General features: G+C 36.7%; 1 protein-coding gene across 1 annotated transcript in view; it reads left to right on the top strand.

Annotated features, from left to right (window-relative positions):
* Window positions 1-27,718, top strand: part of flnba (filamin B a) — a 95,282-nt gene that overhangs the window by 49,768 nt on the left and 17,796 nt on the right. The window contains exons 10-37 of the mRNA XM_079844568.1: window positions 2,475-2,611; window positions 2,713-2,906; window positions 3,614-3,727; window positions 3,817-3,960; window positions 5,958-6,081; window positions 6,153-6,313; window positions 6,396-6,486; window positions 6,578-6,747; window positions 6,868-6,985; window positions 7,617-7,873; window positions 8,743-9,340; window positions 9,704-9,877; window positions 10,265-10,427; window positions 11,222-11,382; window positions 12,038-12,205; window positions 12,884-13,007; window positions 13,100-13,253; window positions 14,323-14,512; window positions 14,794-15,041; window positions 16,768-16,848; window positions 18,507-18,609; window positions 19,145-19,285; window positions 20,523-20,651; window positions 20,734-20,907; window positions 21,009-21,167; window positions 21,257-21,460; window positions 25,311-25,463; window positions 26,078-26,200. Of these exons, the coding sequence (XP_079700694.1) occupies window positions 2,475-2,611; window positions 2,713-2,906; window positions 3,614-3,727; window positions 3,817-3,960; window positions 5,958-6,081; window positions 6,153-6,313; window positions 6,396-6,486; window positions 6,578-6,747; window positions 6,868-6,985; window positions 7,617-7,873; window positions 8,743-9,340; window positions 9,704-9,877; window positions 10,265-10,427; window positions 11,222-11,382; window positions 12,038-12,205; window positions 12,884-13,007; window positions 13,100-13,253; window positions 14,323-14,512; window positions 14,794-15,041; window positions 16,768-16,848; window positions 18,507-18,609; window positions 19,145-19,285; window positions 20,523-20,651; window positions 20,734-20,907; window positions 21,009-21,167; window positions 21,257-21,460; window positions 25,311-25,463; window positions 26,078-26,200 (4,757 nt within the window). The remainder of the gene's footprint in view (window positions 1-2,474; window positions 2,612-2,712; window positions 2,907-3,613; window positions 3,728-3,816; window positions 3,961-5,957; window positions 6,082-6,152; window positions 6,314-6,395; window positions 6,487-6,577; window positions 6,748-6,867; window positions 6,986-7,616; window positions 7,874-8,742; window positions 9,341-9,703; window positions 9,878-10,264; window positions 10,428-11,221; window positions 11,383-12,037; window positions 12,206-12,883; window positions 13,008-13,099; window positions 13,254-14,322; window positions 14,513-14,793; window positions 15,042-16,767; window positions 16,849-18,506; window positions 18,610-19,144; window positions 19,286-20,522; window positions 20,652-20,733; window positions 20,908-21,008; window positions 21,168-21,256; window positions 21,461-25,310; window positions 25,464-26,077; window positions 26,201-27,718) is intronic.

Consider the following 27,718-nt stretch of genomic DNA (forward strand, 5'->3'; position numbering starts at 1 on the left):
TTTAGTTCTGTTGGTTTAAGTACAAAAATAATTGAAGCCTGTTTCTGCCATGGAATAAAAGGTTATTGCGACCTTTTTCTCTCAATTCTTTGATTCATACATTTTTTTTTCTCAGAAATTGAGATGTAACTCGCAATTGTGCAAGTCAGAGAAGTCAGGTCGCAATTCTGAGAAGTCAAGTGGTGATTCTGAGAAGTCAAATGGCAAATTTGTATTTTTTTTATTCCCTGGCAGAAACGCTTCTAAATAAAATGACTAAAACGGAAAAAAAAGTACTAAAGCTAAATAGAAATTTAAAGAAGTAATAAAAATGACAAAAGCACATCAAATTACTAAAACCAGTAGAAACAGAAAACATAAATAAAAGCCAATTCAAAATTGTACTTAATAGTGTATAAATAAGAACACTGGTGCAAAATATTTGAAACATACCTGGTTTGAATTTCCAGTAAAAAGAATAACATGGCATCGTGAATAATTTTATTTTTCTAATGGCGTATGAGGTTTTGGTCATGCTGCTAGTATATGTAGGTCATGTCCACTGCCAGGAAGACTCATTAGTGTGTAACCCTTGGCTCTGGAAGGATTGAAAGACGTCGTGGAAAGCAGCATGACGACATGCTCTCCTGTGAGAGTGTGTCAGAGGTCTGGAAATGCAGCGTCACTCGGGACCACCAGGAAACGTCCGTCACATGCGTTAATCCGTGTAGAGGTTCAATCACATTCATGAGCGAGCTGACGAATGTGGACCATAAAGGGTAAACATCTTATTTAACAGACTGTGGAGCGGAAATGACAGCTGCGTTTTCAGTTGGATTTGTTTTCATCAGCGTGAAAACATGCTTGATTTTTGTTATAAAGCGGCTGCAGCTCTAAAAATGCACCTTTTTAGGTGTTTTTCGCATTTCTTTGAGGTTTTATTAGACGGCACGGTGTGTGGCCTGAGACGGCAGACTGGCATTAACGTGCAGACGGACGCTTTCTGGTGATCACATGCATGCCGTATTGTCGGCCAATCAGATCACTGCGCTGCAGGAGACGAAATGGCTGAGTGAAAGAGACAGGCTCGAATTAACACAATCACCCTCCTGTTCACCTGGACCTCAGCCTTACACTCAAACACGGAGGGGAAACTGAGCCATGACCCCTATTAAAGTTAAATATTCGCCCCGCTGCGGTTGCTTCTATTAACACAAACTCTTTTTGAAGGGAGGTTTCCGGTAACGTAGAGTCAGAGCGCAGATTTATGACGTGCGGTCGTATCTGAAATGGAACATTCTCACAAACCTGAGCGGCCGGCGCTGCATGTGCTGCTAAAGCTGTCAGGTTAACACACATTTGTATAAATAAGGTGTTTAGCTATTGCTTATTTAACACACAATGGGCATTTTGGGATTTGAACTGTCTACAATACAGATTTCAAAGCAGCTTCACAGTGATAACAGGAAAAGGATTCGATGATGTTCTGCAGCTCTAAAAGACAATATTGTCATTGTGTGTTGATTCAGTTCCGCTTTAAGGATCAATTATTAAATTAATTTAATCTATAAAGCAGTTCTGCATCGTCCAGATCAATTCAGTTCTCATCCAATAGTGTCAGTGCAGCCAAATCATAATATTATTAAATGTTATGCTGATCTTTTATAGTAGAAGAGAACATTTAAAAATGTATATTTTGAATAAAGACAGCTTTTTTTAGGACCATTGAGATTTTCTGCAATTTGACATAATTTTCATGACAGTTAGGTACATTTCCCCCCCAAAATTCGTATTATTGTAATGCATCCTGGTTTTTGTCTTCTAATTATCATTCTCAAAAAAAATTCTCATTATCAATATAATTCTCATCTTCTCATCTCAATATATTTACAAATAAAGGGCATTATTTGTTTAAAGTCTGTAGATATAAAAGTGGATACACATTGCCATAATTTAAATATATTTTTTTTAAATTGCATGGCATTAATTGTAAAGTTTTTAAAAATATATATAGATAATTCTTATTATTCTCAGGTTCTCATTATTTTAATTTTTTTTTATTTTAGTATAACTTTAATTTTATTTTAAAAAAAATCTGCAGTGCATAGATTGCAATTTATATATATATATATATATATATATATATATATATATATATATATATATATATATATATATATATATATATATATATATATATATATATATATATATATATATATATATATATATATATATATATATATATATATATATATATATATATATATATATATATATATATATATATATATATATAAATAATATAATTTTAGATTTGCATCAAAATGAGCAAATTTTTACGTAAATGTCACATTTTCTTCTCACAATTAAATGCATGAAATCTAAATGGTCCTGCAATATGCTTATATTTGTTATGCAAAATATAATTTTTATTGAAGTCTTGTCTGGGCACAAACTCGCTGTCCATATACATGACATTTTCTTGTGTTCAGTCCTTTCGAGGTTCAGGTGGGCAATGAAGCCGGACCCCAGAAGATCCGTGCGTGGGGACCGGGTCTGGATGGAGGCGTCGTGGGCAAGTCTGCGGACTTTGTGGCCGAATCTATCGGGACTGACGTTGGAGTGCTCGGTGAGGTTACAGGAGATTAGACATTCACTATAGTCACATTCAGCTCAGGAGTTCCCAACATGTTTTGCCAGCCTATGATCGAAATGCTTTCTTTTCTGTAGGCTTCGCCATTGAGGGTCCGTCTCAGGCCCGGATTGAGTGTGAAGATCAGAATGATGGGTCGTGTAATGTGAAATACTGGCCCACTGAATCGGGCGAGTATGCCGTCCATGTCATGTGTGATGATGAAGACATCGAAGACAGTCCCTTCATGGCCTACATCGTCTCTGATAACAAAGCCAACAACCCAAACCAGGTAAATGCAGTGGAAAAAACTCATATACTTCATTTATATACACACCAATATTAAAAAAAAAAACATTTTCATTACAATTAAGCACATTTTCCACCCCAAATTCTCATTGTTGTGTCCTGTTTTTTTTTTCTTTGTAATTATTATAAGCCATTTTCATTATTGTAATTTTTATTAAATTTGTTTTTAAAACTGCATTGCATTAATTGTGAAGTGAGATTTTATTCTCAAATCATTATAAAGATTGAAAAATTAAATTAAATTAAACATTTGTATACAAATTATAATAGATTGCCTCAATTGAAATTATATAAATATTTTGCACCATATACCAACATTTTTAAATATGCATATTTGTATTATTCATTTTACATTTACATACTTACATACTTACATACTTACATCCATAAAAAAAAATTAAAAAAAAAAATTAAAAGAAATAAATAAATAAATAAATAAAAAGACCAAAAAAAGGATACGATGAGCAAAATCACATATTTCAAAAAATATTTGGGCATCCTTGCTTAGTGCATTTCTTTTACTGCAAAAAATAGTACAAAATAATTTGTAACTGTTAATTATTATCAGTGCAAACAAAATCCAGCAAACCCAAAGTAAAGTATTTGACACATGTATTTATTAGGTTCTCTGGTATGACCACTGAGAAAACGTTTTTTTTTTTTGTTCAAATGTTCTCGGATGTTTTGTAGGTCAGGGCTTATGGACCAGGATTGGAGAAGTCCGGCTGTATCATAAACAAGCCTGCTGAGTTCACCGTCGAGGCCAAAGATGCAGGACACGGACCCCTGAAAATCATTGCACAGGTTTGGTGGAGCATCAGCTAATAAGTGTGTGCGCTGAATGCGAGTTGAACTTTCACCCATGTTGCATTTGAATTGGTTGATTTTCCCAGGATGCAGATGGCGCCCCCATCGATGTGAAGGTGAAGAGCAAATCTGATGACATCTATTCCTGCTCATACACACCGACCTCCGCTGTCAAACACACGCTGGCTGTGACCTGGGGAGGGGTCAGTGTACCCAACAGCCCCTTCAGGGTAAGACCAGCAGAGTCAGAGGTCATAACCGCTAACACAAACACAGAGGAGACTTCAGTAGAGGAACTTCTCATACTAACTAACGCTGATGCTCTTAACACTTCCACTGCCAAATATAAACCTGTCATCATCATAACCACCTTCATTGTGGAGCGTCACTGCTTTTCTATCAAATAATTTCAGCTGGTCATTTTGTTTTTATGATCTGGCTTCAGGAAATAAAACGCAAGGATAAATGATTACAAGATTTGTGATTTACATTGCATGTTTCTTAAGATTAGCAGGATGAGCAAAAGCACTATTTTGTTCTCTAATACTTGCAAATATATAATTTTTGCTAAATAATCACATTTTGAATCAGACAATCAGATCCAAATTCAATTGCTTTTTTGTTTTTTTTAGTTTTTTTTAATTAATTAATTAATCTAATGCTTTTGTCTGTTTTCTCATTATTGCTTCTATTACTACAAAAGCACACAAATCAGTGTTTGTAACACCAAGTGATTTAAAATTACTTTCAATTTCAGTTATTTTCAGACATAATAATTTTGCACAGTAGGAGATTGTATTCGATTATAACAACACTACTTCGATGATTGTATAATGTTGTATTATGGTGTTTGCAATCCAGAGTTGCTTTTTTCCAGAATTCAAGAATGAAGCTTGATTTACTTGATTTAAAGGAACACGCCACTATTTTTGAAAATGGGCTAATTTTCCAACTCCCCTAGAGTTAAAAAGTTGAGTTTTACTGTTTTTGAATCCATTCAGCCGATCTCCGGGTCTGGCGGTAGCACTTTTAGCATAGCTTAGCATAGATCATTGAATCTGATTAGACCGTTAGCATCTCGCTCTAAAATGACCAAAGAGTCAAAGGCGCAAGGATATTACGCAGCGCCTGAAAATAGGCTAACTTCCATCAACATAACCAGCGTCACAACCTGCTTACACAGGGAGCTCTGGGGACTATTTTCAGGCGCTGTGTAATATCATTGTGCCGCTGCACTCATGGTACGGCTCAAAGCTCTTGATTATTACGCAGGAATGAGAGTATAGTTCCTAGCCAAATCGGCATACAAAATCGCAGCCCTTCATTTTCCGTCCATCTTAGTACACAATGTAACTACAGAAGAGTCAAGTTTTAAATGGGAAAAATATCGAAACTCTGGTCATTTTTGAGCGAGATGCTAACGGTCTAATCAGATTCAATGATCTATGTTAAGCTATGCTAAAAGGAGATCGGCTGTATGGATTAGAAAACGGTAAAACTCAGGGGAGACGGAAAATGAGCCTATTTTCAAAAATAGTGGAGTGTTCCTTTTAATATAGGAATTATTTATTTATGATAACAGAACATATGACTGAACTAATAATGATAAATGCTAAGTGCACACATGAATTGAAGGATTACTCCTTTATAAGTATAGTGTTACAAAGTTCAACGTGAACATTTGTTCATGTGTCACTCTATAATCGTGCTTTTGTGGTCCTTACGGTTCATTTCACAAGGCAAACTCACTGTGTAGTTTGAAGAATGGAACTTGCTTTCACTTGACTGCTCATGCAAACACTAAATGTTAAAGACTCTGGAAAAACGCAGCATTCAAACTAAGTACTAACATGTTTATGTCTGCGGAGGGGAAAAGGGACTTTCATAAAGCATTTAAGTGTTTGATTCATGACTGAATACATGTTTTTAAAATGTCACTTTCAATAAATGATAATACTTCACATGTTTAATGTCTGTTGTTGTGTGATTTATGTGAGTTTGAGTTTCAATTGTATTTTCCCGGTTGTCTTGAATGAAGTGGAAAAATGACTCAAATACTAACTTTTTCTTTATGCACCCTAAAAATGCATCAACTGACTTGATTTGCATTATTTTTTCTCTCTCAGAATGTGCAATGAAGACTTTTAGCTGTGTGTGTTTTTTTTTTTCTTATTCTCTAGTAACATTACTTGCTGTAATTAACATTCAGGAGACTTTATTCCTGTAGGTGATTGTCGGAAAGGGATGCCACCCACACAAAGTGAAAGTGTTCGGCCCAGGAGTCGAGAGAACCGGACTGAAAGCTCACGAGCCGACCCACTTTACCGTGGACTGCACAGAAGCTGGAGAAGGTAATGCACGTTCACTGCGTACACCAACATCTGTGCACTTTCATGTGTGAGTTATACACTTTTTCTTTCAGGTGATGTAAGTGTTGGAATCAAGTGTGAGGCTAATGTCATCAGTGATAAAGAAGAGGATGTTGATTTTGACATCATTCCCAATGCCAATGACACCATCACTGTCAAATACGTCCCCCCTGGAGCCGGGCGGCTCACAATCAAAGTCCTTTTTACTGATCAAGTGAGTGACCACCATAGAGATAAGCAGAAAACACTTTTTTGAATCCTTGTACAAACGTTTGGTGTTTTCATTAAAAATTCAGGAAATTCCGGTCAGTCCATTCCGTGTTAAAGTGGATCCCTCACATGACGCCTCCAAAGTAAAAGCAGAAGGACCAGGACTCGCCCGAGCAGGTTGGATTTGTTGTTAAACGGTTTGATCTTATCAAGAATCTGGGTTTAATTGGATGACTCATGAGTCCCGATTTTCCCATGCGTGTCTCAGGTGTGGAGAGCGGAAAACCAACACACTTTACCGTTTACACCAAAGGAGCTGGCAAAGCTCCTCTGAACGTTCAGTTTTCCGGACCTAATAAAGGACAGCCCGTCCAAGACTTTGAGATCATTGACAACTATGACTATTCCCAGACTGTCAAGTACACACCAGTTCAGCAGGTAGGGATCTGCAATGGAGAGCCAACTGATTTGAAAGCAGTTTAAATGAGCAAATTGGACATCAATACTTTCAGTATTTATGTTCTGGCATCTTCATTCTGGTTTGCTGTACCAATTTAGGGGGAGATGGTGATAACGGTGACCTTTGGTGGTGACCCTATTTCTAAAAGCCCCTTCGCTGTTGGTGTTGCGGCTCCGTTGGACCTTAGCAAGATCAAAGTCGATGGCCTGGAAAATCGTATGTCATTATTTACTTCATTGTTTATTTTAATTAATTAATTAATGCATTTCAAAATAAGTGGACGGCCTGAAAAATCATAATATAATATAATATATAATATAATAAATATAATATATACATTTATTAAGGCATTTATTTTTATTTAATCCAAGATAAAAGTGGATTTAATGGAAAACCGGAAGTTATTTATTTTCTTATTTATTTTCTTGTTTACTTCATTATTTGTTTACTTAAATTAATCGTTTATTTTAATTAAATAATTGTTGCGTTTTAGTATAAGATCTAGGTCTATAAGATAATATAATAAAATATAATATGTAATATAATATAATATTTTATTTATTAGCCATTTATTTATTTAAAATGTAATCCAAGATACAAGTGCATGGAATTGAAAATCAAAGTTTGTTATAGTTTATTTATTTTACTTATTTATTAATTTTCTTATTTAATTCATTACTTGTTTATTTAAATTGTTCATTTTAATTAATTAATTATTTTTGTGTTTTAAAATAAGATCCAAGTCAATGGCCTGGAAAATCATGTATTTTATTTATAATTAATTTTAATTCGTTTTTTTCCCTTTATTTTATTTAATAACAAAAGTCTGTTTAATGTTATATTTCAGGAGTTCAAGTGGGTGAGGATCAAGAGTTTGCCATTGGCACAAGTGGAGCAGGTGGACAGGGCAAACTGGAAGTTAAGATCACCAGCCCGTCAGGGAAATCCGTGCCCTGCGTGGTTGAACCTGGTAAAGGAGCCAGTCTGGTGAAGTACATCCCCAAAGAGGAGGGTGTTTACGTGGTGGAGGTCGTCTATGATGGCAATCCAGTGCCAGGGAGTCCTTTCCAAGTTGAAGCCATGCTGCCTCCTGATCCCAGCAAAGTATGTTGAAGCCGAAGCATCATTCAATTTCTTTTAGAAGACAAAGTCATTGTTACAAACAGGTTTGGGGAAAGTTACTTTGAAAAGTAATGCATTACAATATTGCGTTACTCCCTTAAAAAGTAACTAATTGAGTTACTTAGTTACTTTTTAAGAAAAGTAATGCGTTACGTTACTTTTGCATTACTTTTTCTCACCTGGGCTGGGCTTGTTTTTGGGGGTTTTTTTATAACAAAAAATTATATTTTTGTGCAACGGAAAAGACCTCTTCATACCAAAATTGAAATAAAAAGCCTCAGGCGGAGGTAAAAATGCAAATTCAAGCATGAACAGTAGAGGGCGCAGCTCTGCTGTGCTGCCATTCTGGATAATGGGATATGATGCAGGTGAAAAGTTTTACCAATAAAAAAAAGCAACAAATCTAGTAATTTTCATCATCAAAGGTCAGCAGCAAGACATTTGGTAAATTAAATATAAAGGTAGATTATGCATACAAATAGTTGTTTTATTTAACATTTAATTATTGGAGGTTTACATAGTATTCTGATTTTGCATTTGACTGATTTTATTCATTTTGAGGAGTACCGAATCTTTAACGTGCAAGTGTGATTAATAAATACTCACATTTAGTCTAGAACTACAATAACCCTCATGTTCACACACACGCCTCTGCACTTATTTTTCTCAACATGGGGGCAGGAGAGCTGTCAGTCAAATTAATGTGAAAAAGTAACTCAGATATTTTGTTGTAAATTTGAAAAGTAATGCGTTACTTTACTAGTTACTTGGAAAAAGTAATATTACGTAACTCAAGTTATTTGTAATGTGTTACCCCCAACACTTATTACAAAGTACTTCTGTCTGTACAGGTTAAGGCGTTTGGTCCAGGATTGAAGGGTGGTCTTGTAGCGAACCCTGCAGAATTTACCATCGACACCAAGGGCGCAGGCACCGGGGGACTCGGCCTTACCGTCGAGGGTCCAACCGAAGCCAAAATCGAGTGCTCTGACAATGGCGACGGCACCTGCTCTGTGTCGTACCTCCCCACCGAGCCTGGAGAGTACCTGGTCAACATTCTCTTCGAGGACGTCCATATTCCCGGCTCGCCCTTCCACGCTGACATACAGTACCCCTTTGATCCCACCAAGGTGGTGGCGTCTGGCTCCGGGCTGAAGCGAGGCAAGGTTGGCGAGATCAGTGTGCTGAATGTTGACTGCACCAAAGCTGGACCTGGACAGTTGACGCTGCAGGCCGAGTCTGATTCCGGAGCGAAGGCAAAGACAGAAGTTCTGGACAATAAGGACGGGACCTACACGGTCACCTACATCCCGCTGACTGCAGGCATGTACACTCTACAGCTGAAGTACGGAGGGAAGACCGTTCCCAACTTCCCCGCCAAAGTGAACGTGGATCCAGCTGTTGATACCGGCAAAGTGAAAGTGTTTGGACCAGGAGTTGCAGAAGAAGGTATTGACGTCACTTTTAAGGACAAATGCGTCATATTCCTTGTAGGAAAACGATTTTCGAAAACTTTTCTATTCGATGTTGGCTTCCATGATTCTTCCCTTTCTCTCTGCTTTCGTTAAAAAAATCTGTTCAAAGAAATTTATTTTATGGAGGCCTTCATGCGTTATGCTCTAAATGGCGTAATGATTGATTTAAGTTTTTATTTTATCACTTTATCTATTTGCATATGTAGATTTGTGCCTTCAGTGCAAGACGATAAAGATGCCCATTTTACTTCAAATGCGATGCCATTTTAACAAAGGAAAACGTCTTCAATGAAGTCAATGCTCTCATCTTTGTGTGCTTTTCCTCTCTGGTCTGCAGGAGTTTTCAGAGAAGCCACGACTAACTTCACGGTGGATGCACAAGCTTTGACCAAAACTGGCGGGAAACACATTAAAGCTTGTGTGAAGAACCCATCAGGTGCTTCTACAGACTGCGTCATCAATGACAACGGCGATGGCACTTACAACGTGGAATACACGCCATTTGAGAACGGTACAATTGACGAAATCCTCCTTAAAAATGTTTCTTCCCAACAAATACTGGTTTAGATTTATGCACTTGGCTAATGCGTTTATCCAAAGCGACAAGATGAATGCAATGCCAAGCTAAAAAAAAATTCTGTTCATGTGTTCCTTGAGAATCGAAACCACAATTATAAGCAGGAAGGCTACTGGTTTCATCTGGTGTTTTTTTGTGAATATTTTTAAGAACCGCAATAAAACTTTCCAGAAAATACACCTAATTTATCCACATTTATGAGGGGACAGGCTTATCATTCTCAGCGGCTGAACGGCTATGATTGATTAAGGACTTGAAAGCATCATAAGCTTCTTTCTAAGAATCTGACTGATTATTTTTCTTTTGTCTACTCAAATGTAGGAGTCCACAGTTTGGAGATTCTGTACGATGAGACTCCGGTTCCAAAGAGTCCGTTCCAGGTGGGAGTGGGAGAGGGATGTGACCCCTCACGTGTGCAGGCCAAGGGCCCGGGTCTAGAAGAAGCGCTGACCGACAAATCCAACAAGTTCTCAATCATCACCAGGTGTCAAAAAAAGCTTTTAACTCTTATAATATTTATCTACACTACGGTTCAAAAGTTTGGGGTCAGTACGATTTTTTTTGTTAAGAAATGTATACTTTTATTCAGCAAGGATGCATTCAAAAGCGATGGAAAGCTTTTGTAATATTATAAAATATCTTTACTATTTCAAATAATTGCTGTTCTTTTCAATTTTATATGAATCACAAAATAGTTTCACAAAACAATTAAGCTGCACAACTGTTTTCAACATTGATAATAATCATAAATGTGTCTTGAGCAGCAAATCATCATATTAGAATGATTTCTGAAGGATCATGTGACACTGAAGACTGGAGTAATGATGCTGAAAATACAGCTTTGATCGCAGGAATAAATTACATTTTTAAATATATTCAAATAGAAAAGTTATTTTATTTTTGTTCAGATAAATGCAGCTTTACTCAGCAAATCTTACTGACCACCCCAAAAAATGGAATTAATGAGTGATATTTAATTAGAGCATGAGTTTTAAATTAATGGTTTACATAAAATTTAATTAAAAAAAATTAACTTTTATTTTAATGATGTGTGTACTATTCCTTTAATAGCTTAAATGTTGCAATGCATTTAATTTCCATTACAAATTGTATTATTTCAACACATAAAAGCTGTATTTTTGATCAAATAAATGCAGTCTTAGTGTGCGTAAGAGACTTCTTTCTAAAACATTTCAAACATTTTGAATGCTTGTGCAGATATTGTTCTGTATACTACCAAGAACATAAAATGACCGTTTTACCTTCTGATCTGTACAGAGGAGCTGGTATTGGTGGTTTGGGAATAACCGTAGAAGGCCCATCAGAGTCTAAAATGTCCTGCAAAGATAACAAAGATGGCAGCTGTAATGTGGAATACACCCCGTACGTGCCTGGCCTGTATGATGTCAACATCACATATGGAGGAAAACACATTACAGGTACATTAGCACTTTAAATTCAGACCTGAAGAAAGCATTACTGGAGCATGTTTTTAACTGGAGTCCCAGTTTCCCCCTGCAAAACTACTTGAACTATCCCGCAAATTTGTTTTCATTAGTATTACACCCGGGAAACAAGATCTCCCGTATCTGAGGAGAGCAGGCTACCACATTCTCACTGGTGGACATTATGGGCTCGCGTTTCATTGAAAACATTCACCGTGCCAAGACCACATAGTGCGATTCTCCCATATGGATGCAGATTGTTTAAATCAACTGTATAGATCTTGCTAGAGCAATATTTCAGAGGATGACAGAGTTGTTGGAAAGTTGAGATTAATCAGACTACAGACTCATAAAAAAGTCCAAACTCTCTCAGAACACGTAAGCAACTATATGGCAATGAATAAAACATGCTAGCATTGTTGCGGCCTGTTTCTGCAAACAAAAAATGTTGTGTAAATTATTATTATTACCCATTAGAATTGGCTGGAGGCTTTATTTAATTTTTTTGTATTTTCACCTGCTTCCTGTTTCTTATGCACCTTGGGCTTGAGTCTTATCTTATAATAGCTCTATTTGAGTTGCGTTAGCTTGCACGGACACACTAGTCAATGTCTGAATCTGAAAGTGTTCATCTTTGTTTCCATTATAGGAAGCCCGTTCAAAGTGCCCGTAAAGGATGTTGTTGACTCCAGTAAGGTGAAGATATCTGGACCTGGTGTTGGTTCTGGAGTGCGAGCGAAAATCCCACAGTCCTTCACTGTGGACTGCAGTAAAGCTGGTGTCGCTCCGTTGTCTGTAGCCGTAACTGGACCTAAAGGTAAAAACATGCATATATATTTTAATAATTTTTTTTATTTCATTTTATTTTAATTTTTAAAATTGTATTTATTAATATTATTATTATTATTATTATTATTCATATTTAATTTTTTTCCACTCAATTAAATACTAGCATGCTGCACAGTGTATACTTGAACATTTTTTTTATTTATATATTTAATTTATCTTGCTTTTTTATTTTGTTCTGAATTAAATATACTGCACAATAAACAATATACATAATTTATTTATTATTCATTTTTATTCATTTATTTTTGGGGGCTTTGTTCTTAAATACTAGCATGCCACATAGTAAACCTATTTATTTATTTATCTGAACGTATTAAACATATTTATTTAATATTATTTTTTATATATATTCGAAATTGTATACAACAATAAATGTTTCTAGCGGTATTTGATGCTTTGTCATTCTCACCATGTTGCATGTTTAGCGTGTATTTGGCAGGCCAATCAAATAATGACAAGATATGTTAGTCGTAGTTAATATTACTTCTGATTCATTCGTCACACTAGTCCCAGAAAGTCAAAAACATAGATTTTTGGCACCCAGATGACCTACTTGAATATTGTATCCCACTGTTGAATAGTATGAGTACTGGTTATACCCCTGAATGTTTTTGTATGACTATAACCAAGTTGTTGTTGTTTGCAGGTTTGGCTGAACCAGTAAACGTTACAGACAATGGTGACGGCACACACACGGTGGCCTACACTCCATCGGTTGAGGGCTCGTACTCTGTCGCGGTCAAATACGCAGGCGAGGAAATTCCACGCAGGTACTTCTGATCGATTCACTTGCTCGATTCACTCGATGCGAGCGCTACTGTAGTCAAAGAGATTTCATCAATCCTTCAAATATCTCTTTCAGTCCGTTCAAACTCCGCGTTCAGCCCACTCATGATGCCAGTAAGGTGCGTGCCAGCGGCCCCGGCCTGACCACGGGTCTCTCCGCCAGCTTTCCAGTCGAGTTCACCATCGATGCCAAGGATGCCGGTGAAGGCCAACTGTCCGTGCAGATTACCGTGAGTACTGACATGTTCAGTCTCGTCTTCCTCTTGTGGTTTTGAAGAAACAGATTAATGTTTGAATATCACTGATTGATATAAATGTGTTTTTTGATGTTGATTTGAAGTAGAATGTTTTCAATCAGCCAACCGACTGTAAAATCACATTTGGATTCAGTTTGTGACTTTCAAAGGAAAAAGATCCACAAGTATCACAGTTGCATATTCCAAAAATCATACATCATGCTTTCATGCATCCTTCTATTAGAATCAGCATGTTACTTTATCTTTTGAGAAGATCCTGCTCTGGTGACTTTGATGAATAATATATAAAACAAATATTACACACAAAACCAGTCAAAAGTTTGGAATTGATCTAAATGATGATAAAAGGCAGTAGTGCCTCAACACACACACACACACACACACACACACACACACGCACACGCACACGCACACGCACACACACACATAATTAAAAACAAATATAATATTTTGATATAATATACACATTTTATTTATAATATATCTTTTAAAATATGATTTATTATTTTACATTTGTTATATTTTCATCTGAAATATATGTAGATTTGAAGTCTACAGCCAACAGACTGTAAAAAAACATTTGGATTCAATTTCTGACTTGCGATGGAAAAGATGAATAAGGATCCACAAGTACCACATAGCTGCATATGCTGCATCCAAGAGAAAGACGTTTGAAAGATAAATTCTGCAATGTTATTTTATCTTTTGAGAAGTTACTGCTCCGGTTATCCAGGATTAGATTTGATTTCTCCATTTGGACGGGAGTTTTGTACTCCATATACATGCGCCACGACCAATGCGGCAGGCCAGCAGTGAGATAAATGGACGTCTTATGAAAGCCAAACTGCAGCAGGAAATCCAGGGGGAAATTCAACCTCTTCCTCCTCCATCTATTTTCTTGTTGATGAAGCTCCTCTCTGTGTCTTTTAGTGTTTTTAAACTGCTGCTCGGTTCATCTGAGGACCTCCACATCTGCTGTCACTGTTCCAGGAGGTTTGAGGTGCTCCTGCTGGACTTTTATATGGTTTTTCATGCGTTTCAGGATCAGGATGGTAAACCCAAGAAAGCCAACATTCAGGACAACCGGGATGGAACCTACAAAGTGTCTTACGTGCCCGACAAGGTGGGCCGTTACACTATTGTAATCAAGTATGGTGGAGACGAGATCCCAACTTCTCCATATAGAGTGAGAGCGACCACTACAGGAGACGCCAGCAAGTGTACGGTCACGGGTACGTCACACTCATTTTCTGGGGTCTTTTAGACTTTGTTTGGACACACACAGCTATAAACAAAACCAATTTGAGCAGAATATTACTACTTTATACATTTTATGAATTTTGGCCAAGCTGTCTGATCAATAGGATCCAGTTACACAAAGTAACAGTGTATATTTTTTTAAAAACAAAAAACTTTGATCAGTGGAATAAGAGAACACTGTCCCGCTCAAGCAAATCGATCTTGAAAGTCTAATGAAAGCTTTTATATCAAAGCAAATTTTCGTGTTCTCCAGGACCTGGCATTGGGCCAACCATTGGCATTGGAGAGGAAGTTGGATTTGTGGTGAATGCTAAAGGAGCCGGGAAGGGGAAGGTGTCCTGCATTGTGGTCACTCCGGACGGCACTGAGGTGGAAGCTGACGTAATCGAGAACGAGGACGGGACGTTTGACATCTTCTACACGGCGCCCAAGCCCGGGAACTACGTTATTTACGTGCGGTTTGGAGGGGAGAACATCCCCAAGAGCCCCTTCAAAGTCATGGTGAGAAGCAAACGGTGATAACATCAGCTCTTGCTCTCGTAAGGAGAACCATATTGAAGAGACTTTAGGTTTTTAAGAATCTGCAATAGATACAGGCCCGTTTTTAAGGTTCGGCGCTTTGTGTCATCATATCCTCATCTGGACTTCATTCTTTCGAGCTCGGAGGGGTGCCTCCTGAATTAATATGTAGTTTCTTTGCATTATCAAGACAAATGATCACACTTATTTCATTAATGTTTTCATATCTTGGGACGTTACGGGTAAGGTTTTGATTTAGGCCCGAAACATGCACATAAGAACAAAAGCAAACGCTTCTAGCAACACAAGCTTGATTTCATGCATCTTTGTGTTCCAGATTACGTCAGTGCATAATTCATAACACAACGCAACAACATTCTCAGACAGATAAATCAGAATAAAAATGTAATTGCTATACGTTATAGTGCTGTTATCAAATCACAAAGACTGCGATTTAATGAAATATATGGGCTTTGTTTCAGAGTGAAGCACTGTGTTCGTTTACACGAGCAGCTCATGATCCAGTGTTTGCAGTGTCTCGGTTCACTTTGAGTTTGGGTCGCTTACAATGTGCATTTCGGAATGAACGATGCATAACACATTTTCCCAAACTTTTAATGAGAAGTGCTTAAAACTGGCCGTTGACAAGAAAAGAGGAGCTTTAAAGGGACACCCTGACTTTTTGTGATTTAAGCTTATTCGCCGTATCCCCCAGAGTTGGATAAGTTCATACACAGCATTCTCATCTCCGTGTGTGCCATAACTCTGTCTGACACACTCACCGCTAGCCTAGCTAAGCACAAAGACTGGAGGTAAATGGCTCCAGCTAGCCTACTGCTTAATAAGTGACTAAATAACGCCAACATTTTCCTATTTACATGTTGTGTGTATAGTTACATCGTGTACTAAGACTCAACGGCTCAAAGTTCCTTGATTATTACGCAGGAATGAGTGTATAGTTCTAGCCATATCGCTCTAGAAAATCACAACTTTTCATTTCCCGTTGGTCTTAGTACATGATGTAACTACACACATCACAACATGTAAATAGGAAAATGTTGACATTTTGTCACTTATTGAGCAGTAGGCTAGCTGGAGCCATTTACCTCCAGTCTTTGTGCTAAGCTAGGCTAGCGGTGGGTGCGTCAGACAGAGTTATGGTATGTATGGACTTGTCTAACTCTGGGGGATACGGTGAATAAGCTAAAGTCCCAAAAAGTCGGCGTGTTCCTTTAAGGACTCTGTCCAGTTTTTTGCCAAATTAAAGCTTGTTTATTTAACATTTAAAAATTACAAAAGCTATAAATACTTGTACTGTAATTTTGTAGTAGTAGATTTGATATAAAGTAACTTTTTTGTTGGGCAAATCGTGCCACAAATCTTTCATTTTTTTCTCAGAAAAAATGCAAGTAGAAAATACTAATCGTGCAGCCCTACATTCTAAGTGTTGGCGCAAGTGGTGCAATAGCAGACGTTGGTGTAAACTGACAACTGTGTGAAGAATCTGGGTTGAACTGTAAACATGTTTATATCTACACCATCTATCTGTTATAATAACACATGGAGTTTTGTTACCACAACAGCAACAAGAACGAATGTACAACGGGATTGGCCCAACTTTGGCGTCTGTGTATGAATGCTTGCGTTGAGTGTTTCTTCGTGTTCCTCATGCATCTGAAGTTTCATGTCCATGCATATCATTTCCCAGGCAACAGATGAAGTTCCCGTGGTGCAGCAGCAGTCAGTCCAACAGCAAAAGGCGGCACCAGGCGTCGGCTTCCAGCCCTGGGTACAAAGATACACGTCTCACCCCAGCCACTCAATGCTATCACCATTCGCTCTCTTCCAGCCTTTGCACTGACCTCCAGCTTCCTGACCGCACACATGCCGCCCACTCACCTCTTTGTGCTTTTCGTTTGTGTTGGTCAAGGGGTTTCTGTTCCGTTCCTCCTCGTTTTTGATCAACCAATCATCTTTTTTTCTTTCTTTCAGGAAATGGTTGGAATGGTTATTCATGGCTCATCGGTTTCTATTTCCTCCTCCTCTCGTAGATTAGTCTTGAACACACTCTGGTTTTCCCACTAGTGCGTTTCATTGATGACAGAAGCAGAGGGAAACTTGACGCCTGAGTGTTTAGACTGACATAGTTTTGTTTGGAGTGGACACCAGTTTTAAATTGGTCATTATTCTGACATTAACCTCAGTCAGTGCAGAACTATTATGTGGTTTGTGTGCTGCTTCTTTCTACCCACATAAAGTTTAAGAAAACCACAAAGCAGAACTGTAAAGGTCTGAAAATACACAATACCGTTCAAAGGTTTCTGGGTCGATATTAAACAGCGCAACTGTTTTCAATATTGATAATGGTAAGAAATATTATTTTGAGCAGCAAATCAGCATATTAGAATGATCAAAGCTCAATTTTCAGCATTACTCCACAGGAATAAATAACATTTTTAAAATGTATTAAAACAGAAAACTGTTGTTTACAATTGTAATATTTCAGTTTTTACTGTATTTTTGATTAAATAAATGCAGTCTGTGAGCAGAATAGAATTCTGCCCACAGGCTGAATTGGTAAAAAATTGGTAATTTATTTAATTTAAATTTAATTGTAATACTTTTTAATTTTAATTTATTTAATTTAATTAAATCATTTAGATGAAAATCATTTAATAAATCATTTAAGTCAATTAGATTTTAATTAATTTAAATGATTTAAGTTTAATTTTAATACTTTTTAATTAATAGTTTAATTTGAATAATTTAGTAATATAATAATTAAATTTTAACTGTTTTTAGCATGGCCTTCTATACTAAGGGCGCTTTGAAATTGACTGAAATGAAGCATCTTAGAGAGCATAGTTTCGCTCCTATAGTCTCTAAAGTGCTGTCCAGTTTACTAGATTCTGATTGGGAGCTTTTGTGCTGTTTGGTACAGAGTTATTAATAATATGCACCTAAACTTAACACACAGTTGTAATTCTTCTCAAAGTGGTTACCTCATTCCCGCCAGGTTGAAATGGGGAGTCATATATCACTAAAGCCCCTTTGGTGTCATCTATCTGTGCTGGGCTCATATTAGATGATGTCTCGGCATGTTTCGTTCTATGCACACTATCATTTTTCTTATTTCTGAGATGTTTACCATGGTTTGGGGATTTTTCTTCCATGTCATCCTCTCTTTTCCAGGCCGCTTTGCTTTGTCAGGTGTGCTGGGGGGCCGGTCACAGTCTCCGTCTTCCTCCGTTTCGTGTCTAACACACGTTTGTCTTCTGCTGTGGCTGAATCACTGGGCTGTTAATGTCTTTTCTCGTCCACAGCGCTCTTGCTTTCAGAATGGATCGCACAGACTTGACTAAACATGGAAATGTTTGACAGGCAGTTATAACGGATGCGTTTGCACGGTCCGCTCATTTATTCCGATTTCTACTCCCTGCCTCACAGGTTACAGATGGCGCATATATCCCTGCGAACAGTGTGAACGGGACGGGTTACAGACCTTTCGATATGGTGATTCCCTTTACGTTTAGGAAGGGGGAAATCACAGGTGAGAGATTTCAAGACACCCCTTGAAGAAAACCCTTATTAGCGACTCAAAACAAATTTTCACTAAGGGTTTTCTTAACTTTAGGGGTTTTGTGCTGCTCAATGCGTCTTTAAAAACAGGGTTATATTTCACCCCACAAAATATCAAGCATATTTTTGGATTAAGATATTTTTCATTATGAAATTTTCATGCAAACCAAGCAAACTTCCCCCTAAATTACTGTAATTAAAAAAAGCTATTTAATTGAATCATTATAATTTAAAGTCAGTACAACATTCATTCACATTATTCTAACATTTAGCCAACATTAATGTCAAAATGTCCTAAAAAGGGTTGTAATTGTTTTTTCAAGAAAGTATGCATGCATTTGTATGTATACAAGCATGTTGTGTGTCTGTGCGTGTATAAATATTTATGACGACATTTCAAAAGTTAAATTTATATATCACTCATAAAGTGTTTCATGCCAGTGATTTCCTCTAAATCTGCAGTGATATTTGTTCAAAAATCAAAACCCTTAATGTTTGTCTTTCAGGTGAGGTTCACATGCCGTCAGGTAAAACCGCCCAGCCTGAGATCATCGACAACAAAGACGGAACGGTCACAGTGAAGTTCTCACCCACAGAGGCTGGACTTCACGAAATGCACATTAAATTCAACGGCTCACACATCCCAGGTCAGAGTCCAGGACCGCTCTTTCCACAACGCACCATCAAATCTATTTAACGAAGCGCACACACACACATTTGCTCACCTTCATGTCATTAGGATCCATTAATGTTGTTAGTTTTTTTTGAAGTGTTCAATTTTCCATTATAATGCATACGGTGACCTTTTGTTTCATGAAAAAGAGCTTGAAGGTTCTGCTAAACATCTCGTTTTGTCCTGAAGAAAGTCATATGGGTTCAAAAAGACAAGAGTAAGACGGGATTTACATTTTTCTGTGAACTCTTTAAAACTGCCTACTGGAACAAGGTACACAAGCGTGCATGAGTCATCCCATCTCTGAGATGAATGTGCTGTCAGGATTTGTTTTAAGGCCTTCCGTTGTCCCAGAGCTGCATGGGAGCGTGTGGGTGAAGGTTGAGAAGGCTTCACCTTTGAAAAGGTTTAAGTTGACTGAGGGCGGACACACAAAATCAGTTGTTGATTTATATAGCGTGGTGAAAGATCTCATGGGTGACGTCAGGCGTGAGGAATCTGTGTTGGGAGCTGGTGCGTTGGGTACAGATCCTCATGTAGGTGCTTGTTTTATGGCAGGAGTTTCATGTTTTCCAGTCGCTGGTCCAGTGCCATCAGGAACCTCAGTAAATATCACATGAATGCGATAGTCGAGCCTCTTCCGATGGATTTGTTTCTCCATATAAGGCTGGGAGAATGTGTTATAGAGTTGAATTATTCTGTTAGGAGTGTCCACAGCTCCTTGAGGATATCCTGGCAGCATTAACAATGAGCTTGTATAATCATTGTGCTAGTTTTCTTTTATTTCTTTCTTTTTTTTAAAGAATAATTGTTATATATTAATCTTTTTTTTGGGCGGGGGGGTGGGGTTCTTATTTGTAAACATGCAACAAAATAAAATGCATATTCACAACCTTTAAACAAACAACACAACGACACAAACAAAACAAAGGCAAATTAGTTATATATATTTGATTTATGTATTTTATATATATTTAATGTGTGAATTGCATGAAAACCATCCAGGTCATTTTTCACACCAAAATCAAAAGAAAATAAGACATTTAAAATGCATTTTAGATGCATTTCAGAACAAAAACACCTCTGAGAATGATTTATAATTTATGATTCTCAAAACACTCGTGTTCAGCGGCTGCTTTGCCTCAATGTAATGTCTCCATTCTGTTGTATGTTTTCTGCCATCGTACTGAATGCGTTGTTTGTTTTCTCAGAGAGCCCTCTGCAATTCTATGTCAACAACTCAAACAGCCCTAACGTGACTGCATATGGACCGGGTCTGGTCTACGGTACCGCCAATAAAACTGCCATGTTCACCATCTACACTGAAGATGCTTCTGAAGGTGTGTACAAACACATTACAATCATGTTGGCCAGAAAACTCTCTGCCTGGATAACAACATGGTCATTGTGTGTTTTCATCAGGCGGCCTTGATTTGGCCATTGAAGGTCCATCGAAGGCTGAGATCAGCTGTGTGGACAACAAAGACGGCACTTGCAGTGTTTCATACCTGCCCATGCTGCCTGGAGACTACAACATACTCGTCCGCTATAATGACAAGCACATCGCAGGAAGCCCCTTCACGGCCAGGATCACAGGTACATATCAAACTTCAAATATGTTTATTACTGTAAAGCTGCTTTGAAACCATCTGTATCGTATGAAGCGCTACTTAAATAAAGCTGACTTGACTGTGCAGAAGACAATAAGAGGAAGTCCCAGGTGAAGCTGGGATCCGCTGCGGATTTCTCTCTGGATATCACTGAGACGGATCTCAGTCTTCTCAGCGCAAGCATCAAAGCCCCTTCTGGTCGCGATGAGCCGTGTTTGCTCAAGAGACAACCGAACAACCACATCGGTACGTCTGAAATCTGTCATTCACTAGTGTTTTTTTTGCAAATTATGAATTTATTTTGGATAACGCATGGTTGGACATTTGTTCTTCAGGCATTTCCTTCATCCCAAGAGAAGTTGGGGAGCACCTGGTGAGCATCAAGAAGAACGGACAGCATGTGCCAAACAGCCCCATCACCATCATGGTGGTCCAGTCTGAGATCGGAGACGCCAGCAGAGTGAAGGTCTTCGGACAGGGTCTGGTGGAGGGACACACCTTCGACATGTCAGACTTTGTGGTGGACACAAGGGAAGCTGGTGAGAGATTGATTGTTTTGTTTTTTTTATAAAAAAATTATAATAATCATTTATTTATTTATTTATTGATTTATTCATTCATTTCATCTTTTATTTATTTAATAACTAAAATATATATTTTTAATTATTGTTACTATTGTAATGTATAATCTTTTACATTATTATTATTATTATTATTATATAATCTAAAAATATATGTATTTTTAAATTGTATAATAATTCTAAAATAATAGTTACATATTATAATACAATATATATAACTTGTATATCTTATTTAATAATAATTACATATTTATAATAAAGTATTATTTATTTATATATATATATATACATCTCTATCTCTATCTATCTTATTTAATAGTAATAATAATAGCTATTACTTAGTTAATAACTGTTATTACAATGTTTATCTTTAAAAATAACTATTATATATCATAATTGTTTATCTACTTTTTAATAAATAATAATTTATTAAAGTTATTTATTATTTAATAAATAATTATAATATTATAATACTAAATCATTTATAACATTAATAATAATATTCTATAATGTTAATTATGTATTTAACTATTGTTAATTAGTATATTTATTAATAAATGCTATTATGATGTAGTATTACTATTATTATTATTATTAATAATAACAATTTTATATTGTAGTAATTTATGACAATATATGCTTTATATTATATCATATAATAATCTTTTATTATAATATAATGTAATCTCTATTTAATAAAAATAACAATTAGCTATTAATTAATTTAATACAATATATATATATTTATCTTAATCTGTATTTATTGTTGTTTTTATCTTTATTTATTTATTTATTTATTTATTTCATAACGTTTTTATGTAATATAATGATATTAATAACTTTTTTATCTATTTATACATTATTATTAATAATAAAAATAATAGTCATACATGGATGCATACATATGGTTAAGGATTTAAGTCCTTAGCCCCACCTGAGCCCTATGTAGAGAACCAAATATCATAGATTTGAGAGTGGGCTGTTTTCACTTGGGTAACTAAGCAACCAGAATTTGCAACCGCATAGCAATTTCTTTCCCAAAAGTAGGTGATATAAACGTTTCCCACAAACAAGAGGCTTCAAGCGTGAGATGAAGTAGTTCTCCTCATTCCTCTGCAGTGATTCACTGTTGTTTTGAAGGATTTGAGGTTATAAACATCACTTTACAGAACGCGTTCCTCCTCGCATGTTTTCCTTCATAACCAAAAATTTTCACGATAAACGTCGAGCTTGACTTCTGTTCAGACCAGCTAACCTTCTAACCGCCTAACCGAACTACATAAGCGCTAAATAAACCTCGTCTGCAAAGACGTCTGGCCCTTAATGATGTTTTTTCAAGCTCTCCAATTCACTTAATTGCTAAGAATATAATCCAAACAGGTTGTGTGAAGTGGCTCAAGGGTGGAAATGAAAGAAAATTGGAGACTTAATTGGTACCACAGCGGCAAATTATTTCCACTTACCCAACGAACTTCAAATATGTATACAATTAGTCCTTAATATATAGTATATCACACTCTTTTAAACTTGTCATAAGTCTTGTACAATCAAATGCTTTTATTTCTCATGCATCCAGTTAGCTCTTTTTATTGATGTTGATGCATCTAATCCAGTGTTTCCAGCCGTTTTCCTGGAGGAACACCAACATTTTCAATCTCTTCCTAATCAAACACACCTGATTCAACTCATCAGCTCATTAGTAGAGACTCCAAGACCAGCGCTGCATCCCAATTCACCTACTTATACTACGCCTTAAAAGTATCTAATGTTTTTGTAAAGAAAAAGTACATACTTTTGAGTGTGTAGCAGAAAAGTTGGCAAGCCATGGGACAAACTACTTCATCATCATCATCATCATCATCATTGCTGCTTAGTTACGTGAATCATGCCACCGTTTAAACTGCCCTGTCAATCATCTTGTCACAGTTAAAATCCTCCACATTCAATTTAATTTGATTTCCTGCTGTTTCAGAGAGAAATGTAGTAGAACGTTGATCTGTGGGTTTTTTCATGCAGAGACTCTCCTCATGTGTTTTCCGTTTGCATAATGATTTATTTAAAAGGTAATGGCCAAACATATCATTACAAATGTTCACAGTGCTGTTGCAGATTAAATATAATGTAGTTATTAAATATCTTTTCATCTGGTGAGATGTACTGATCATTTAATCACTCAAACCCCTTTATCTAAACCTTGCATTCCCCATGTTTGTAGTTTTTTTTTAACACTTTTTATTCATTTTCAAATCCTCATCCAACGCACAATGGGTTGTGGTCAATATTAGCCGGTAGAGAGTGCATGGATCTGCACTTCAGATTCTAACCGGAAAACGTAAGACCATTTGGGTATCTTTTGAAAACCTATTTCATGATTTAGGACACAATTTAAAGGTCCTGTTCTTCGTGATCCCATTTTTCAAACTTTAGTTAGTGTGTAATGTTGCTGTTAGAGCATATATAATTCCTGTAAAATTATAAAGCTCAAAGTTCAATGCCAAGCGAGATATTTTAAACGCGAAAAAGGGGGCGTGGTCTTGTTGCTCCCGCGTGGAGAAGAGGAAGCGTTGTGTTCGGTTGCGTTTGTAGAGTTTGTTTGTCGCCATGTCGTCGAGACGCTGTTATTTTCATCCCGGAGTCAAGTCACCATTGTTTGGCTTTCCCAGGGACGCTGTACTTAGAGATCATTGAGCGCATGCATCCCCGCTATGGTAAGAGGCGGGACCTTTCCGGTAACGTGCGCTAAGCTGCTGTCGAATCACAACACGGGAACCGCTGGCACAATCAGAACTCGTTACGTGTTTCTGAAGGAGGGACTTCATAGAACAGGGAAATCTTTCAAGCCGTTTTGAGGACAGTGAAAACAATATTTTTCACACAATTTACTTATCTGTATACTGCTGTGTTTTTTTACACGCGAAACATGAACACATGTTATATTGCACACTGTAAACACAATCAAAGCTTCAAAATAATACGAAAAACGGGACCTTTAATATGAATACTATTTAGGACGGGTAGCAGGGCCTGACATTAACACCTGCCAAGTGCAATGGTGTATTGTAAAAAATATAGATTTTTCGATACATAGATACTTAAAAAAATCTGAAATACTTCCAATACTCATTTTCCGCAAAATAGACACACGATACTAGCTGCTCGTTCTCTCTCATCTCTCCAACAGCGAGTGAGACACAAACCCTCCTCCTCTCACACACTCGCTTAATTTGCTCCGGATGAGTATTGTTGGTGTTACAGGGCTTGAATTTCAATGTGGGATTGCGCATAATTTGACTCATTCCTGCAGATTTTGCGCTCACACCTAAAGTGCTGCACATAAAGCCACCTCTCAGTACTAAATTGAGTTCTTTTTCGCTGCTTATTGCACTTAAACAGTCAAAATACACACAAAATAATGTCAAAATGCTGGTCTTGGTGAGTATCCACGTAAACATAGTCAGTTCTGTTTTAAGTGAATGTAAACAGTTGAGAAGGAAAACACATGTGTAACAGTATAATGGATCCGTGCGTCAGCTCTTAAAGTGACAGTAGCCTAAATTGCTGCTGCCACATTGAGATGACATTAAAAATGTCTGTATGGAAAACCCCTAGCCACAGTGGCTGATGAGCAAAATGTTAATGTCAAGCCCTGATGGATAGTATGTGAATTGGGACACAGCACCAAAATATATATATATGGCTCAGTGAGGGAGACATCTAAAATGTGTAGTGTTGTTGTGTCTTCAGGAACAGGGTTGGAAAACACTGATGTAATCTGTGGTAATCCTGAACGGCATAACTGTGTTGGTAGGTTATGGAGGTTTGGCGTTGTCCATTGAGGGTCCCAGTAAGGTGGACATACAGACAGAAGACATGGAGGACGGCACTTGTGGCGTCTCATATTGTCCGACTGAGCCGGGCACCTACATCGTGTCCATCAGATTTGCAGAAGAGCACGTCCCAGGTAAGAGACTTCTGTACTCAAACCTTCTGCAATGTGATCCAAAATATGGTGTAGTTTGTCTTGTTTACAGATTATTTGGCAAAAGACAATATTTAAATTGGAGTAGGTAGCTTATTGCACAGTATATACTGTACTTTTCCTATTACATTAACAACTGTGTAAAATATAGTATACACCTAATGTTAAAAGTTTGTGGCGAGTATGATTTATTTTTAAAAGAAATTAAGCAAGGACACGTTAAATTGACCAAACGGTGACCGCAAATAAATGTTACAAAATATTCCCATTTCAAATAAACGCTGTTCTTTTTGTACTCTATTCATCAAAAAATCCTGAAAAAAATAGCTGTACAGCTATTTTCAACATTAATAATAATGTATATTTCTTGAGCAGCAAATCATCATATTAGAGTGATTTCTGAAGGATCACGTGACCCTGAAGACTGGAGTAATGATGCTTTGATCACAGGAATAAATTACATTTTTACAATATATTCACAAAGAAAACAACTGTTATTTTAAAGCGTAATTTCACATTTGACTGTATTTTTGATCAGATAAAAGCAGCATTGATGAGCAGAAGGGACTTCATGCATGTTACATCTGTGTTCGCAGGAAGTCCGTACAGCGTGAAGGTGACCGGAGAAGGTCGTATCCGCGAGAGCATCACTCGCCGTCAGAAAGCAGTGTCCGTCTCTAGTGTTGGAAGTGTGTGTGATCTCAACCTGAAGATCCCAGGTATGAAAGTTCCCAGATATACAGCTGTAACCTAAAGTCCACATAAAGATTCATCTTAGAATCCGAGATTTTAGTTTTAATGTGCATTAGGCGTGAATTATTGCCATTTCAGCCGCTTTATGTCAAGGCTTGGTTTATAGCCTTGTTTAATACACTGTGGCTCAATCTCCGGCAGGAGCGCCAGCCAAATAAGCTCAAAACAAATGGATGTGCAGTTGTTTGCTGGCTCGCGTCAGGCATTAAAGCATTGAGAGTACTTGAGTCTCTATACGTGAGTAAAAACACATGGCTCTGTGAAACAAGACATCATATGCAGGTCGAGCTGAACGTATTGAACTTGGACGTGGCTTTAGCTTTGATTTCCCCTCAGGCCGATGCAGATGTTGTTGGAGTCACGTCAGCGGCCGGCCGTGTGTCTGCGGTACGTGCTGCGCAATGCTAGCACACGTCTTGAGGGAAACGCTGCCTCATTCATGCGACGAGGGGCCTTGGTGTAGTTTGAAATATGTTTTTGTGTGAGAGGAGGACAGTTTTGCCTTCATTATGTTTGAATAGTAATGCTAACAAGCGCACAATTTTTGAAACATGGATTAAGTTAGTCGTAATTTTCTAGTGCAAGTGACAATTTTCTTCACAAGAGACCAAAGTGGTAGTTCAAAAAGGAGTTTAAAATGCGAAATAGTTTCACACGATGTGAATTTTATTTAAAAAAAAAAACAATTATTTGCATGAATAATTCGTTTATTTTAATAAATTAAAACAATCCTTTTTTTTAATGAATTGTTTTTTTTAAATGTGTATATATATATTTATTTATTTATTTCCTTAAGCACAAATACATTGCTATTACTAAATTAAACGATCCAATCCGATAAATAATAATGTGAATTTCTCTATGAATATTTTTTTTATTTATTTATTTAATTTTTTTTACCTTTGCCACAAATTATTTTAATAAATTAAACTATTTAATAAGATTATATGATAGTCGAAAGTTTAATAAATCTGAATTTAACTTTGTTTTGTTTTAAAAAAAATTACATTTGCTGCAAATAAAAAGTAATAAGTTAAACAAATTAATAAGACTTTTATGGAGGCTAGATGGAGGTTTAATAGATGTGAATTTACCATTGTGAATTGTATTTTTTTGTTATAATTTTTTTAAATATTATTTTGCCTTTCACACAAGTAAATTAATTTATTTTAATAAAATAAACAAACCAATAAGATACTACTAGTGAATGAATGAGGATGTACTTTATTAATACAACTTTTTATAACTTTTCACAATATATTCCTATATTATAACCACAGAATTGTATTGCCCTTCTATTTCAGAAAATTGCAACATTGGAGTTAATGATGATTTGTATTTCGCATTACAGAACAAACAACCACATTTCATCATTTCACTTTTGGTGTGAATAGGCCTTTAAGTTGGGCAAATTAATATCCAGACCTGGATCATGCAGACTACTTCCATATGTGATTTGAGATTTATCCTGGTTAATGATGCCA

Source organism: Gobio gobio, assembly GCF_949357685.1.
Source record: "Gobio gobio genome assembly, chromosome: 19".
Taxonomy (NCBI): Eukaryota; Metazoa; Chordata; class Actinopteri; order Cypriniformes; family Gobionidae; genus Gobio; species Gobio gobio.